Genomic DNA, 17,207 nt, shown 5'->3' on the forward strand with positions numbered 1-17,207 from the left:
AGTTGTAAGCAGAAATACCCACCTCTCATAGTCTCTTGTGTATAGTATGCAAAGGCACTGATTGAATATTTTAGATATCGGAATTAAGGTACAGAATGCTCGAGTTTTTCCACTCTTACATTGCTAATGGATTGCGTTCAGCCTTTGTACAGTATTTGATTCAGTGAAAACTTTAGCTACATTACCAGGAGTGATGTCTCACTTGCAGTAAAACTATCCTTGTTGTCATAGGACAATCTCCTCCTGACCAGAGAATGAAGAGTACAGAATCCAGTCTGTAGCTGACATGAGGACGATCTCCTCCAGAGAATGTGCAGTAGAGACTCCAGTCTCTAACTGACATGAGGACAATCTCCTCCAGGGAATGTGTAGCAGAGACTCCAGTCTCTAGCCAGCACAATGACAATCGGTACCCATGTGAATGTATAGTAGAGACTCCAGTCTTCAGGCATGAGAAGTATCTCTACTTCATGCTTCTAGCTGACATGAGAACTCTATGTCTCTAGCTGACATGAGGACAATCTCTTGCGGGGAATGCAGAGTGGAGACTCCAGTCCCTAGCTGACATGGGCAAAATCTCTTCCAGGGAATGTTTAGTCCATACACTCCTCCAATTGAGAACGCAATCTCATTTAGAGGCACTCATCTCTCATTTGAGTAGCGAGCACTGCTACAGAGGTCCATATTTTTTTCCAAAGCCTGGAGAGAGTACAACAGAGAGGAGGTTCATATCAAGAAATCACACAGAGGGGTGTCCCCGGGGATCAATACATGTAAGTCAGTCATACTATGGCCCTATCCAGAGGTGATGCATGAAATGGACTTAGACTTTGATGTTTAGATGTCCGATAGAGACACAGACATCTCTAGGTTTATTCTAACAATGATGAAGCACAAAAAAAGAGAGGCAGTGTTTCTCATTCAATAATTTATTTGAGTATTTAAAAATAAGCAAATATCCTGAAAGAGATTCAGCAGTGCATGACATGACTAGACTGACAATTATAACAAAGATCAAAGATGGCTTGACACAGCAGCTGGAGAATTACATGTAGCTTTTAGGCTAATACACAATGTAACCAAGGCAAATATAACTAAAAGTCCTTCAGAAAAATCCTGACAGAGCCTACATTTACATGCATGTATAAAGACACTAACTAACAATAACTACTTGTATCAGGAGGACTGATTTACATATCATTATCATACATTTCTTTCTATTTTGGTTTAAGACATCACCAGATTTTCACTGTGAGAGGCCAAAGGGCTAGGCCTAAAGATGAAGTCAGTACACCTAACACCAGTCAATCATCCCGATATAATATTTACCTCTTACCAGGTAAAACTGATGTCGAAATTGGCCAGCTGACAAAGTTACGGTTCTAGAAAGACACTTCACGTTTCTGAGTGGGAACATTGGCTCCTCTCCATCAATAACAACAACAATTACATCCTTGATCCACATTAATCAGGTATCGTCGATACTCAGGAAAGTACAGCAAACCTTTCATATATCCGACTCGCATTAACCGGATATTGGCATGTAATGGACCGATCTTCTAAAGCCTGAATTCTAAGTTCCAACACTGTTGGTGGTGTGCATAAATGTATCGGAGCGACAAAGGTAACATGGCACCAGTGGTTTTCAATATACTCTGCCTCTCGATATTTTTATGTTTTGTATGTGAGGTAGGAGTATCAAAAACCTAAATCTCAGGATGAGACAAAGATGGTCCAGTCGAGTCCGACATGAAAGGTTTACTCCACTTCAATATAAGATGCACAATGAGGAACCGGCGTTAAGATAAATGCCAGTGGCGGCGCCACAATCGATCGTACCTTCTGGCGCCATGACGTCATTTTCTGGTCTGTTGACGTTGCATGAGGTCAATCACGGGAAACCATTGCGTACATTTTTGCACAGGATTTCAACAACAGAAAACGTGCCCAATAACTGGCATCGCGCATATTTTCCGCAAAATTATCTTAAGAAACTGATAGCTCAATAGATTTAAAACAGGAAAATGCAAACGTCGCCGAAATCCGTCGAAAATAAGCGATCGTTTTCGGGCTCAGAAATAACATGATAATGCATTGGAAATGGAGAGTTTTGGTATGATCGATTGCAGCGCCACGCGGCGGATAAATCGCGCCGGTTCCTCATTGGTTACCTTTCACTGGCAGTGTATACACTGTGCTGATAAAATTATGCTGGTTTATATTGCACAATGTGGTCTGGTCATTTGAAATAAAATAGAATCTCTTAAATAAGGACACCCTTGGGCTTGAAAAGTGCTGTCCTTTAGAGAGGTGTCCTAATGATGTCAAATTGAATGGAAATCAATTTGAGACCAAATTTAGTGTTCTTTTAAAGAGACGTTGGTTATTGCACAATGTGGTCTGGTAATTTGATATGAAATAGAACCTCTTAAATAAGGACACCCTTGGGCTTGACAAGTGCTGTCCTTAAGAGAGGTGTCCTAATGATGTCAAATTGAATGGAAATCAATTTGAGACCAAATTAAGTGTCCTTCTAAAGAGAGGTTGTCCTCGAGGTATCCGCTAAAGGAGGTTCCACTGTATGTCACAACCTATGAGGACGCCTGGGCACAGATCTCATCCACATCACAGAGCTGAATATATTTAATAACACTCTTTGGCAGTGGGAGATCAGCAGCAGTTTTATTAGCACAGTTACCAAGAGACTCGCGAATGACATATCGACACTGTTCAGAGAGACTGTCCGGACAACATATTCTATTGATCAGAGTTTTCAGTAGGGCAGGATTGCGGACTTTATCTTGTAAACTGTCCAAGACGGTAGGATGAAGATACACCTTATCACAACCGGCAAGGAAAAGCATTTGAGCTAGGACGTAGTTTCCTTTCTCGAAGGCAATGTCGAGCAGCGTACAAGTAACCCATTGACCTTGTATAACGCCCCTTCCGATGACTTTCACATCACAGTTTGCTTTGAGGAGAAGACGGACGATTTCCACATGATTTTGAATGACGGCAGAAATCAGTGGCGTATTCCCCGAGGAGTCCCTGATGTCCACATCACAGCTATATTGCAGTAGTAAACGCACGATTTGAAGATTTCCTCTTTGCACGGCATGATGCAGAGACGAACGGCCTCTCTTTGGAGTACACGCCTGATTGACGTCTGCTCCCATTTCTAACAAAAGCTCGACGATATCCTCCCGGTTTTCTGTGATTGCTAAAATCAGGGGGGTGTAATCCCATTGGTTTTCTGTATCGACTTCGGCTCCAGCGTCAACCAGAAGCTCACAACAGTTCAAGAACCCTTTCTTTGCAGCGTAATGAAGCGCAGTGTCTGCATCGTAATTTTTCACTTTTACATCACATTTAGTCTCGATCAGGACTTTTAAGACATCGAAGTGCCCGTTCAGAGCTGCCAACATCAGGGCGGTGTCCCCGTACTGATCTTGGCTTGCTGTGTTTACGTGAGCGGACATGAGAGACTGTACCAAGTGGACGTGACCATTCCACGCAGCGTAATGGAGTGCGTTACGTCCATAGTCATTTGTCTCGTTGATGTCACAACCATGCTCCAGGAGAACCTTAATCACGTTCATGTGATTGTTACACGTGGCAAGAATAAGACACGTGTCACCGTCCCAATCAGTTGCGTCTGCGGGTGCGCCATACATTAGCAAGTTTAACACACATTGTGCATTGCCGTATTGGGAAGCACGTGTAATAGCATTGTGAACTTCTTCATCGGTGACTTCTCCAAGTGCACCATCGAGGACTTGATTCAGCAGCTCGATGTAGTTTTTCCCGGCTGCTTCAACCAGCCTGAAACGACAAAGGTATGCATTCTAAATGAAATGATACACGTAGCTGAAATATTAAGGGTTGACCTGAACCATTTTGGCTAGAGCTTGAAATCCTAAGGCAATTAGTCCTTAATAATGAAGGGAATGGCCGTTTAAAACATTGGAGGCTTTAATTCTTTGGAAAACTAAGAACAGACCCCCCATCACTGAAATCCCATTTTCTTTGTTTTGAGGAGTTCTAATTGCTTTGATAGGATTTCAAGTTTTAGCCAAAATTGCGGTCCCTATGGTCAACCCTTATTCTAAAGTATGGCTTATTTTGACTCTGTCTTGCACTTTTGAAAAGCTGAAATCAAATCAATGATAAGACTTGAGGACGCATCTTTTTGACTGACCAGCACAGACTACATGGGGGTACAGCTGGGTTTAGATGCTGCAAAATAAGGAAAAACATGTAAGTTTTAGAACTTTTTGATCTCCCCTACTTGTATTATCGCCCTTACCTTGAAATTGTCCCATGAAAACCTGTTGTTACATTTAGCTTGGTGATTTCAAATCCAAGAGCAAAAGAATCCAAATAATCCATTGTAGTCATGTTTGTATGGTTCAGGTAGCTCAATTTAGGTTGGAAATGAAATAGTAAATTACCACGACCTTAGATCACGTAGCAAGGGGACGTAAAATGTCAAGCAGCCAGGCACTAATCTCCTAACTTAGCGACCATCCACAGACTTGCTGAATTCTTAATCAAACATCAAAGTCCCTTTAAAATATTTCTTCAATGTCAGAATTAAATCCAAAGAAATGTTGTACGAAATCCTTTGATATGCTATTGCAAAAAATAACTTTGACAAAATGACAGCTGAATAACCACAAATAAATAAACCTTGAAGTCATGACTTATGCTTCTGTCCAGTCCCACATGAATCTAGGACCAATCCATCGACTTGCGTCATCTGTCTCCAGTGGAAAGGGGAACTGTCTCAATCTGGGCAATTTTGAAAATGTCAGAAATTAATCAAAATTCAACATCCTCAATCCTGGATGCATGGCTTCCACATTCATACGACGCAGTAGAGTTGACATTAAACAGTCGCTCAACTGCGATAAACTACATTTATGCTGCCAAAGTTTGCGTAGTATAGGCCTACTGAGCCAATGCTAAGCAGATACAATGTAGCAGTATGCAGTAGTCAGTGTACTACAAAAAATACTGAGATTAGATAGTGCCAATTTCGGACTCAAATATGCCTTCCTGGAACATCGCAAATGATTTTGTTGATTGCCATTCATGAGACTAGATATATCATCAACTTACCTGCTAGTCATTGCACTTGGTGAACCCGTCTACTAGGAAAAAGAACCGGTTTTTGATGGAAAATCGACAGAGAAGTTCATATAGCGTCTAAAAACCAAGGACAGCTAGAGACGTCTATCGGTAAAATGGAACATAGCCATAGTCTTGCACAAACAAGTATTTCGCGTTTAAAGCATTGCTTGATTTGTGCGAGACCTAGAAATTTGGGTTTTCCCAAAAAAATAATTTATTCATCAATCCGATTTCCTGGGATTTCGTATGACAAGTAACCGTACTGCCTTGCGTACTGCTGGTACAAATAGTAGTGCCTTCAACAGAGGACAAATGCGACGACCAAAGATCCAAAATAAAAACATATTGCAGGTAAGCGAGCCCCGGGCCGTGTGGACTAGACTCCCTGGGGAGCCCATCGCGTCATCCTAATTTGGTCTCCTTAGGGTGAGGAACGAGGCCGGTCCACTGCGCCTGGAGTGTAGTGTGGACAAGCCCAAAGGCTACCTGTCAAAGTAGGCCTAAACGTTGTCCAAGCTTGAAACCCCGGGAAAATACTGAATACTAGGAAAGGGCAAGGTGTATATGTAACCTGGCACTAGGGTAGGTGTAGTCTACATAGCGGAAAACGTCCCAGGGTAGTTCTCACCTGGTTGAGGCCCCTGACACTAATTTAAAAATCCGGTAATCCTTTAGCTAGGTAGCTTAGAAAATATAATGGATTTGAACCAAGAAGAGTGATGGGCCTAGTATATACCTGGTGTGGGAACTTGAGGACAAAGTCACCAGGAGGTGGTAAATGAGAAACTTGCAGTGGTTTATTTAGGATGTTACATGGGCCTTCACAGTACATGTATATGATAAGTCCCGCCTCGCCCAATCTCGGAAGAGCTGATTCTCGATTCTCCTTTTCCATATATGTCCCCACCCTTTCCTCAAAACGCATCCTACTTTTCCAACCTCCTCCCTTGGCAGCAGGACTGACTATAATTATGCCTCTTCACAGGGGCGCAACACTCGCAATTATTCATGACCCTCATGCGTTTGGGTCACAACTAGCGAGTGATTTAGCGATCTCGAAGATAGTGCAGAGGTTGCCCGTCATGAATTCCTAATGTAGGGGAGAACCAATTTCGTCCTAATCGTTATGGCCAACCAATTCCTGCCCGTTCCGAGGCCCGGTGTAACATCTGTGGTTGTTCCCCATGTGTCAGTGTTTCTAAACAATAGGCAGCTAGAAAGACCACGACTTTTCAATAGGGGGGATACACAGAAAAACTTGTCAATCTATTTTTGAGCGTTCCCAAACAATGAGGGGAAACACTCAAAAACAGAAACACTCAAAAACATTGCACCGGCTGTAACCTGCCCATGAGAACGCCTAACATAACTTGGATCGATGAAAGGGTGAATCATTAAACACCATACATGAAATATATAGGCCTACATGCCAACCAATGAAATGACGAATACGTCTAGACTGACACACTGACCTAGACAAATACCAATTCAGTCCGTGATAGTGACCGGGTTCATATCAACACTTTCATGTTAGTCTATCGTTCTATTTACTGTGGTGGACCACTGAGACAACTTTATTGTTGATCAAGTCATTAATAGAAATAGTGCCAAATACAGAATGGCAAAGTAAGTAGAAATTTGACATTATAGGGAGGTTCCACATCGCTCATGAACAGCAAAGAATTTGTCTTGGTAAATTGCAATTCGTGAGTGAAGCGGAACCTCACTATCATTTGTTGAACGTATGATTTTGTACTGATCATCAGCTGTATCAAATCCTTCTTTGATGTCTGATCCAGTTGTCTTCTTCGTCATCAACTCTCACTTTCTTTGAAGATAAATTGTCTGCATTTGTCTTCTCATCAACATTGACATGTGCTTTGTAAAGGTGTCTTCTGTGTTCTTCTACATTATTATCATTCTTACCTCTATGTACGCGCGTCTGCAGTTGTCGTCTTCATCATTAGCTTTTACTTCCTTATTATGCGCGTCTGCAGTTGTCGTCTTCATCATTAGCTTTTACTTCCTTATTATGCGCGTCTGCAGTTGTCTTTTTGCATCATTAGCTTCTAATGCGCGTCTGCAGTTGTTTATCAGTAACTTCTACTTCTTAGAATGAAGACGTTAACTGCAGTTTAAATGAGTTAGGCAATTATCGTACCGAGGGAGGGTGACGATTTGCCACTTCTTTGAGGAGCTATTACGTCTGAAGCTGGCATGTGCAGAAATTGCTGGTGCGTTATACATAACAATTTTGTTTGTAGAATAGATCATGGCGTCTTCCAACAATGATGCCGGCATTCCCGAGAATGAAAGGACACCACTTATTCTAAGAAAAGTATCAACTGCTGAGCGTTCTGAAGACTTCGACGCAGATTCGTGTGACTCGTACACCATGGCGGCCCGGAATGAGCCAGTCGGATTCGACAGATCCTTTGGACTTACTTGTATTGTGCTGCATGAGTGTTTGCATTCTGCCGCATTTTACATGATCGTGCCTGGCCTCCTATATTTTGTGAGATCCAGAGACATGTTGAGCGATGGGTGGGCTGTGATAGTCACACTCATTTTTGCAGGTAGGTAGTATCTAAAAATCATTATTTTTTATCTCTTACCGGAATTATTATTTTATGGAAATTGTGAAATCCATACACTTGCCTGAGAAAGTTCTTGCTTTATTGGTTCATGTTCAGTACCAGAGTTTTTATCTTAAAAAAAGAATCTGGTGCGTCATGAATACATCTGCTCTTTACTCATTAAATATATATCATGTCGCTTCCACAGGCATGCAGTAGAATAGAACCAATCAAATACCATCAAGATGTCAAAACAGAACATATCCGGTTGTTGCAGACCTAGATGGTATATAAGTTGCTATAATTATGTCTAACAACTTATTTTAGGTGTTGCCTTTTTCCTGCCCTTAATTGGAGGCATCATTGGTGACACGGTCATGGGGAGATACACAGCCGTATTATTTGGGACAGTCATCGAACTCATAGGTAAAGATGTCTTATAACTTGAAGTGTTGTAACCCGAAAAAATTTCCTAGTCCGAACTATAACATTGTAAGAACTTCCTAGCAGCTTACCGATTTCACTGAAATTGTTTATCTTCAAGTCTGATTGGCTTCTACATGTATGTTACTTCCAATTTCATTGCAGGGATGGTCATTCTGCTAATATACTCAATCATCATGCACTTCAAAGGAAATATCAAGCTGCAGGTAAAGAGTTTTTGTGAAGCTGGTTGAGAAACCTCGACCACGTGTTCCCATCATGCAACAATTCTTCTGTTCTTTTGTGTGTTTTTTCTCCAAAGTGACCACCAAAGTTAGGGCCGACATGTACCTTATGTTCAAATGACATGTTCCCCTATTTCGGAGAATGTGAAAAGACGCGAATTCTCAATGTAGACTCTACGACCTCGCGTCTCGACGAGCATTAAAGAGACACCTTGGAGAGGACTCATCCACTGGTATCTCAAAGAACATCTCGGCACTGGTCACCAGTTAGTATATACCGGACCAAATTTTCTATCTAAGTTAACCATTTGTATATAGACAGCTGGGGATCACCAGTTGGAAGACAGCAATTTAGAGGTTCTGATTTCGTTCCGAGAACGAGAACAAGGTGTCATTTTGACGAAGGATGTTTCAATGCATGTTGTCAGAAATGCTGTTAAACTGTGTTTTTTTGTATGTCTGTTACACCTACTTATGACGCCAACCAAAGAAAAATGGGCCCCTCCGTTCCCTGTTCAAAATTTGAACGTCTCTATGTCGCCCCGTCCTGTCTTTTCTTTCCAGTGGGACATGCTTTCCATGCTGATTGTGAGTTTGGTACTCGTGGCGTTTGGTATGGGGTTCATCAAGGCTAACGTGAATCCATTCGGTGCTGGGCAGTTACAAGAAACTGGAGGCAGCGCTGAAAAGATACAAGCGTATTTTCGCTGGTGAGTCTTCCTCTGTTGCAGGGCGTTCGTCAAAATAGGGCCTAGTTATCACTAAAATTGCGCCAACTGCAGGCTTTTAAATGTCATTTTACAACAGTGAGTTTTCGCAAAGCCCCCCGAATCGCCTACGTGAACATCTACATGTATCCCATTGTTCAACGTCCTGATCACGATGCGGTACGATGTGCATGTTAGGCGTACGCGTTGGCGTCTCGGGGGGGGGGGGGGGTGCGAAAGATCATATAAGAGTAAATAGGAACTTTGATTATGCGATCTTCGCATCAAATCTATTCATCTGATAGACAACTTACTTGCCTGACGCATAGTCTGGTATAAAGTTATCGCTGATGTACTCCTTCTGAACGTTCTCATTTTAGTAAACCGGACTTAAGAATGAATCAGTTTTGTCCCGTTTTCTAGGTACACATTCGCGATCAACTTCGGGAAACTTTTGGCTTTCTTCCCGGTGGCCTTGCTCCTCAACAAGAGCCAAATGAACGTAACAGACACAACAAACTCATCAGCAGTACCATTTACAACTTTCACACCGACGATACCAACGATTGTCACCACCCTAGTGCCAAATATCACAACCAAAACAGCATTGGAAATGGAGAATGGAACTTTTCAGCCAGTGGAGATTCTTGATGTGTTCGACGCTGAAGATGGCGATCGCGATTACAAAGCAGTCATCGCCACTACCATTCAAGTTTGTTTTGTCGGTGTGGCCATCTTTATCTTCATGATGGGGAAGGCGAAGTACAAAATGGTGCCACCTACAGGTGCGTGATCTTCATTCTTCTCCTATTCCTGCCGCCATCGCAATTTGAATATTCATAACGTCGGAGGAAGCCAGCTATCAATATTAGAAGGAGCATCTTTTTTAGCTGTGGGTATTTTATTTGGACTTGTATTGAAAAAGTACTCCTGGAGGTATATCCATATTGAACTTCCAACGGTATTGCCTCCGTAGCCTTCGTCCATATGCGCGTTGTCTGAAAGCTGAGCGATGTCAATATATTGAGGGTCAAGATGGGTATCCTAAGAGCAGTCCAAATAGTTCATTAATTTTTTTCTTGCACTTGCAGGTGGAAAGCACATGGACTATATCTTCTGCTTCTATCGAAGGCGGTTTAGCCCTTATATGTACCATGAGCATCATGAATACATTGCTAAGATGCAGAAGTACCAAAAGATGGTGTTCCGTATCACTTTTATCACTGCGGCTTTGTTTGCCATGTATATATTCTACGAGGCCATATATTTTCAGGCAAGTGGAAAAGTTTTGTCCATGTTTTTTTGTGGTTCTTTTGTATATAATCTAACCTTTAAAAAAGTCCTCCCGATGTCAACGTTATTCGAATCTGTACCGTAAACCGGCCACTAAAGGCCTCAACAAAGAAATAATGTTTGGTGCCAATAATGTCATCAATGGTGGATTACTTTTGGAATCGATCCGAGGTTGCGATTGTTAAGGATGCGCCCCCTTCTCCATACATGGTGCTCTCTGCTTACTCATCTGACAAATGAAACGTGTACATGGTAACGATGCAGCTAGATTAAGCTTAAGGATATAAAAAACGCATCTGATTTGTTTATCTATATGGTGACTGTAAGCCGTAAATTTCTAACTGCATATTTACCTTGCCAATTGCATAATTTCGAAAACAAAATCACGATTTTTATTATGGCTCATTAAATTTTTTTCCAATGAAAATTCGAAGTTTCTAACTGCGAAAATAATTGCAAAAATTTGACGGTTTGCAGGATTGGTAGTAATATATAATCTCATATCAGTTTTCCTAGCCAGAGTTGGTTCCTGTTTTTTAATGTACATGCAAAGTTGACACCAAAGGGTATTGACACTATTCCTATTGCACTCTTGGCTCACATGTTGAGTCTTGTTGATGCTACAAGTGGCACTGCTCTTCGAAGAGGTTAGACCTCAGACGAAATCAAGTGTTTCCGTTTCTAACTCTATTTCAGCTTTTGTCAACGTTCATGCTCCAAGCGCGAGAGCTAGCTCAACCCATTCCAAACGTCAACCTTCCTCTACCCTTCATGAACACGTTCCAAAACGTCATCATCATCGTATCGATTCCAATCCTCGAGCGATGCTGCAACTGCGAGAAAAAAGACTATGTTTCAAAGGAAGAGGTGGAAGCAGAGGCGGCGAAGAAATCTACAGTTGAGCGGATTAACAAAACTCTAGTTGACAGATCGGATGATCCAAATATCGTGAGTATTTCTCAGACGCGCCATCGTGGAGCTACGGTTCAGGCAGAGGATAGCACGGAGTCAGTGGTGGTGCCGGTGAGCGATGAAGTCAAGCAGCAAATTGCGCTGGAGCTGGCAGCGAGAAAACGGAGGAAGACACTCTTGACTCGAATGTGTGAGTATTAAACGTTTCCGTATCTTAAACGGGAAATCTTGCTTTCTGAAGAAATGCGATTGAAAACATGGTTATTCTCTTTTGAGAAACAGCTACCCTAATAACGGGTTTATATGATAAGTAGCAAAGCTAAAGTAATGATGATGATAGAACCATTGAATTGCAAATGTAGCCCTTGGCCGTAAGATGGTGACAAGTATAATACTGAATACATATTGTATGATTTTTCGCAGGCCTAGTCGCGGTTGCAGTGGGTTCGTAGCGTTCCAACACTTCGTATACAGAAATCACTGATAATTCCCAAGTTTATCACTGCTTTTTGCTAAGCCTACAGACCAAGCAAATCTACTCACACATGTACAATGTACAATCAAACCTTCTTCAACGACAGGTATTGGCATGGTCTTTGCTGCCCTCGTTGCGCTCTCAGCTGGCATCTTGGAGAGCGTCCGCAAGTGGAGAGTTGCAAATAACCTCGAGAAACCCTCTCTCTTCTGGCAGCTGCCGCAGTATGTTTTAATGGGAATCGCCGAAGTCTTCGGTGTAATTTCTGGTAAGATATATTTTGATATGCCTACCATTTCCCTTTCACGGCATTTTAAAACGTGTACATGTATCGATGTCTGGCTCAGTGATATATTTACCAAATCGAGCAGAACTCGGATGCGCTGAAAGATAGAAATTCCTTGCAATCTGATTTCCTTGCTTCTTTATTTCAGCATATGAATTTGCTTTTACTGAGAGTTTTCCGGGTGTGCAAGGGTTCACAACTGGCATGTTCATCTCTTCCTACGGACTGGGGAGTTTTGTGGCCCTCTTTCTGTATCTCGGACTGTCAGATAATTCAAGTAAGTAGCCTACAACTATATGAACAATGATGTACATCCTATCTTTTCTTTGTAATTAGACCTTATCCGATAAATCCTCTGTAATCGCATGTACATGTATATTAAATTTCTCCTCGGCTTCTCAGAGACATCACTCGTGCCTACCCGAGGACAGAGCTTCGATCGCTCTGGCATTGGAGTGCATGGAGGTGAAGTTTCCTGCCTCCTTAAACGTGTCCACCAGCTCCCACCTGGCTCCCAGGAGAAACGACCTAAGTCCCATGCAAAAACATATGACTTACGTCGTTTTACCCTGTAGCCCTTTCTGATACATATTGGTGTTGTGGATGTCCCCAAGAGTATCATTGTACTTACGAAGACTTTCATACCTTATCACACCACGGGTTAATGATTTCTATCGAGTGACAAGACCACCTTGTCTGGAGACTTATGCTGGCAATCTTTCGATGATAAAACTAACATTTAAAAAATCATATTCCAGGCACAGGCGACTTGAACCCGAATCTGAATGAAATGAACTTAGATGGAAGTTATTATGGTCTCAGCGCAACAATGGTCATTCTTTTGATCTTGTTCTATATTCTCGGACAACAGTACCAATGCAAAGGCACAGAACACCTCACAGAGCCAAAGCATCCTGCTGGGCTTACAGAGCCTTCTGACTTCGACGCCATATGAAAATAAGTCCAGGTAGCCTACATCTAGTAAGGAGCATGTTTAAGACTTTCTCGCTGCTTCTGTGAGTACAGGCCCATTGCCAAGGGCCCATTGCCATGGTAGTGATTCTAATTTAACGGTTACGAGCCACTCGATGGACTCTACGGAAATCTTTGTGGCTGATGAAATTGGGGCGAATTTATTGACTGAAAAACGTTTGACAAAAGCTTCCTGCGAATCTATTGTTGCCCGTAACTTGACTTACAATTATTTATCTTAATTACCAGCATGATTTGATGCATGTTCAAAGCCTTCTCGTTGCATCTTTGGGCCCCCTTCCTTCCTTTTGCTTAACCTCACATGTACCAATCAGCTTGTGTGTCATATACACGGTGTACAAAAAATCCATATGCATGTCTTTGGCTAGTTTTGTCACATTATGAGCTTGATGCCATTTTTGATAGTTGCACTAGGAAGAAAAAGGTATTGTACCTGTTCACTACATGTGCAATATGATGTTAAGGACATACAGACACCAGGGCTAACGATGACCAAGGTTTGCTTGCTTTGCATCTAATAACGCCGATTTTTTCGATAATGTTAGGTGAACTTATGAACTTATACTTATGAAGTGATAACATGGACATGCCTTGTCAATTTCATATTTCATTGGCCGAGAGTGTTTGATAAAGAGAGGTACCCTATCGATTGCAGGCCATTAGGTTTAACTCTTTTTTGTTATGCGATTGCCTTTTTCTCATTCTGTGCCAGCATGGCGGGGGGGGGGGGGTATACACGGCGTTGCTTTATGTCTATGTTGTTTCCATTCAGACCGGTGTCACATTTGTTGATGCTCCCTATTTCTCTTTTCAATACACAGATTGGGACTATGTCTTTTCAATTGGGGATCTCATGACCTTCAATAATACTTCTTCCGACAGAACTAGAATCCTTTGTCCCCGAACACTTTTCCTTCGGACAACACTTTCCCACTACACCGGGCGTCTGTCGGGCAAGATAGTTAGAGCTTTTCTTCCCCAGTTTTCTCCCAGCACCTTTTAGTCAAAACACCCATTCAAAAAACGCATCATTACTTCTTTCGTGTCATTGCGGAATTTTTGTCCACCACCAAGAAAATAAATGTAGAAATTGACAGCAAAGTTAAGCCTCCAGAGATCAGTACAAATCCACCATTGAAACCAATACCTGGCTGACCAATAGGGGTCGGTCAAATCGTACACACCTGTAACAGCTGTTTGGTAGATACGTTTCGGACAGGAGCAGACGAGATATGCAAATGACGTCATTAAAAGCATTGTTGTCAGATTGGCCTCCTTGTTTTTCCGAGTTGTCTTCAACTCGATCTTTTGCCTCTTCGTTGCTGCTCTACGGACACCGATGATGATGACCGTGTTACTAATGATAAGAATGGTAAACGGGCCGACTGTACCAAATATAACGAGATATACATTAAAGAATATCTCGTACCATCTGGCCTGCGGAAAGTCGACTAAGACCGTCCCGTTTGGAGGATCTGGGAGTTTGTACATGAAGAATGCTTGACTATGAACGATAAGAGCGAGCGGGAAGGTTGTAACGACGACCTTTCTCGCCCTTGATGCTGTGCAGAGTGTTGCCGCCTTCATGGGGTAGGTGACGGCGATGGCTCGGTCTATACTCATGGCAGCGAGGAAAAGCCCTGAGATTAGGGCAAAGACATCCGTCCCGTACCAGATGAAGCTGAATTTAAAGAAAGTGTATATTAACAACATAGATCCACACCCGTGACCCCCTCTATAAATGCTTTTTGTTGCTGCTCACATGATCTTTGAACAACTTGGCTCAGCTCGAACCGCTCAGATTACCCTCAGATAAACGCCGACGACACCAAAGATACTCACTCTCTCAAGCACAGTATTGAGAATCCGTTGGCATGTTGACTTACATTAAAAAGTAAAGATCAGCTCCCATTTCTATTGCAACGCCATGGGCAAGAATAACCAAGTGTACGGCGTTAACGACAAGCACGCAGGTATCAACCAAGGCAAGCCCCGCCATGTAAACGCAGGTGCTAATCTGGCGATTGTCCTTTTTGGTGGTGACAAGTAGCGACATGATGTTTCCGATTATGCCGGTGACGATAGCAAAAAATGGCGTCCACTTGGTCAATATTTCTATAGCAAGGAGCATCCAGGCGTACGCCGCAGGGCCTTCGTTGGCTGTAGCGTTTGAACTAACTTCCGTTGCGGCGTTAGAATTACCAACCATGGCTATTACATGTATGCTGGCAGGTAATTTTACAAAATGTAACTTCGAAGCCTTTGGTGCAGAGATAAGGGCAACTATTCCTGCGGTCAATTTCGCTCGACCAAAAAAATGTCCACTCTCAATAATTGGCCACATACACTTGGTACCCCTTCAGAACAAAAAAAACATGGTCAATGGACTCGTCCTTCCCGTAAAAACACTGCCACTGTACTGTTGGCTCGATTTGGTATGTCGGCGCTTCGGCGATCGACAACGCTCACTGCGCATTTCGATCTACGCACGGTCGAAAATACCATCTGAACGTCATCACAGCGTCTTCATCATGTCATGAACAGTTACATTTAACTACATGTCACCTCCGAGCAATCCAGATCAAGAGCCACCCAAGCCACTCTGATGACAGTTAGGGACCTGAAATACGTACGAGTTAAGCTGGTATTTGTCATGTACACCACTATGTACATGTGCGACATGAGTTACATGTAAACGTATTAGAATTTCTCGACGATGAGTGCAGTTCGCCGTTATGAATTTTCGACAGTGAGACTTCACTCCGAGAATGGCGTACACACTACTCGCGATGTTCACAAAATCGAGTTGGAAGCCTCCAATTATGTCATTATGATACTCACATGTAATTATGATATTTAGTTACATTTGTGTAGCTTCAGCCATTGATGGAAGCATGTTCTCACCAACATCAACACACATTTTCTAAATAGGCGACAGCAGATTTGGAAAAGTATAACTCGTTATGGTGTAGGATTTCAGAGGCTGAAATCCCACACCACTACGCTGTACTTTTTCCGGCGACGCCAGGCTGCAAAACTTATGTAGACGTTTATTGTGGATTGGCCAACTGGTGATGGTTACGAAAACATATTCGTGAGTTAATGGTGACAAACTTTGTCGTCATCTTACCTGCATTTTTTTAGTTCACGACCTCAGTCAGTTTACTAATATTGAGTCATTTGTCAAGTTCAGCTTCATTTTAACCTGTTCCGTCAGTTCTACCAAGGTATGGTCAATCTGACCAGCCACCATTGACCAATTCGTCGGCCTTTTCTGGAACCATATCGGAGGGGGATCGGAGTAATGACCGTTTTAATTTCATCAGCTTAGGTCTAATTTACCCGGCATGTCCATGAAATCACAAGAGAATTTCAAAATACCCGTATCGGATCCGCAAAATTATAGGCGTTAATTTTTTTATTCAATCTTGTCCGTAAAATCACAAGCCTTCACACGTATCCGTAAAATGAAAGCTTTACTTTTTTTCTTATTTTCCAGTGTTTCCTTTAAACGATTACCGTATGGACTATGGATACTACAGCCTGTGCGCTGTGATGATCTTCCTCGTCGTGATGTTTATGATATTGGGCAGGGAGTACCACAAGACGCGCGAGTATGACCTGAAAGAACCCGCTCATCCATTCCCAGAAGTGAACTCTTCCAACTTGGACTCTATGCTGTATGAAGATAGTGCATCATTAATTTGATTAAGAATATTTTTCTAATGGAGCCTACGATATCTATGATTATCATCCGCCAAGAAATATAAAGAATTCGAGTTATGCAACAACTTTTTTTGCTGCAAATGGCAAAAATGAACATCTGCACATGTATCACCTAATGGTACTTTTACTAAGTACATACCGTAAATGTTCCGACTTAACCCCATACCCTCTTGTTTCTAAAAACCAAAGGAAATAAGGTGTGGATACTTCAATAAGATCGAATTATGATCGGTGCTCATCAAATAATTAACATTTTCTTGTATTCCATTGCTTGTCAAATCTGTAGTTTGAGCTTTTGTATGCTTTGGTTTAGAAGTTTTTGCGGCATTTATCACTTTTGAGTGAGATCATATTGATTACAGATTACAAATCATATTTTTATCATTCTGAACGACTTTTTGTTTAATTCTCGCCTTGGCTTACTTGGTGCTTGTTTGT

At 42.1% G+C, this 17,207-nt stretch overlaps 2 protein-coding genes across 7 annotated transcripts; one reads left to right on the top strand and one right to left on the bottom strand.

Annotated features, from left to right (window-relative positions):
• Positions 1-913: 913 nt before the first annotated feature.
• On the bottom strand, positions 914-5,207 carry LOC135486992 (ankyrin repeat domain-containing protein 50-like). Of its 2 annotated transcripts, none has more exons than XM_064770244.1 (2): positions 5,122-5,207; positions 914-3,822 (listed from the first exon to the last, which is right to left on the bottom strand). In XM_064770244.1, the coding sequence occupies exons 1-2, from the start codon at positions 5,130-5,132 to the stop codon at positions 2,592-2,594; spliced, it is 1,242 nt and encodes a 413-aa protein (XP_064626314.1). In that variant the 5' UTR covers positions 5,133-5,207; the 3' UTR covers positions 914-2,591. The 2 variants fall into 2 exon arrangements, with proteins under 2 accessions (XP_064626314.1, XP_064626306.1); XM_064770236.1 differs by lacking the exon at positions 5,122-5,207 and adding an exon at positions 4,307-5,020.
• A 163-nt stretch (positions 5,208-5,370) lies between these two features.
• LOC135487005 (uncharacterized) lies at positions 5,371-17,142 on the top strand. 5 transcript variants are annotated; one of them, XR_010446770.1, is made up of 12 exons: positions 6,670-6,759; positions 7,398-7,709; positions 8,037-8,135; positions 8,298-8,359; positions 8,942-9,087; positions 9,508-9,869; positions 10,176-10,357; positions 11,074-11,479; positions 11,871-12,032; positions 12,199-12,327; positions 12,809-13,066; positions 16,543-16,678. XR_010446770.1 is itself a non-coding variant. In XM_064770271.1 (12 exons), exons 2-11 carry the CDS (start codon positions 7,406-7,408, stop codon positions 13,003-13,005), a joined length of 2,049 nt encoding a protein of 682 aa, XP_064626341.1. In that variant the 5' UTR covers positions 6,670-6,759; positions 7,398-7,405; the 3' UTR covers positions 13,006-13,031; positions 16,543-16,678. The 5 variants fall into 5 exon arrangements, 4 of the variants coding, with proteins under 4 accessions (XP_064626332.1, XP_064626341.1, XP_064626350.1 ...); XM_064770271.1 differs by having other exon boundaries at positions 12,809-13,031; XM_064770280.1 differs by having other exon boundaries at positions 12,809-13,017; positions 16,543-16,640.
• The last annotated feature ends 65 nt before the right edge of the window (positions 17,143-17,207 follow it).

The sequence above is a fragment of the Lineus longissimus genome, chromosome 1 (assembly GCF_910592395.1).
Source record: "Lineus longissimus chromosome 1, tnLinLong1.2, whole genome shotgun sequence".
Taxonomy (NCBI): Eukaryota; Metazoa; Nemertea; class Pilidiophora; order Heteronemertea; family Lineidae; genus Lineus; species Lineus longissimus.

Bases quoted from the DNA above. Each gene is read 5' to 3' on its own strand.
- LOC135486992 (XM_064770236.1), bottom strand. From the start codon at position 4,398: ATGACTACAATGGATTATTTGGATTCTTTTGCTCTTGGATTTGAAATC. The intron at 3,823-4,306 runs GTAAGGGCGATA...TTGTCGTTTCAG, and splicing joins TTTCATGGGACAATTTCAAG to GCTGGTTGAAGCAGCCGGGA.
- LOC135487005 (XM_064770262.1), top strand. From the start codon at position 7,406: ATGGCGTCTTCCAACAATGATGCCGGCATTCCCGAGAATGAAAGGACA. The intron at 10,358-11,073 runs GCAAGTGGAAAA...ACTCTATTTCAG, and splicing joins ACGAGGCCATATATTTTCAG to CTTTTGTCAACGTTCATGCT. The intron at 12,328-16,542 runs GTAAGTAGCCTA...CTTATTTTCCAG, and splicing joins CGGACTGTCAGATAATTCAA to TGTTTCCTTTAAACGATTAC.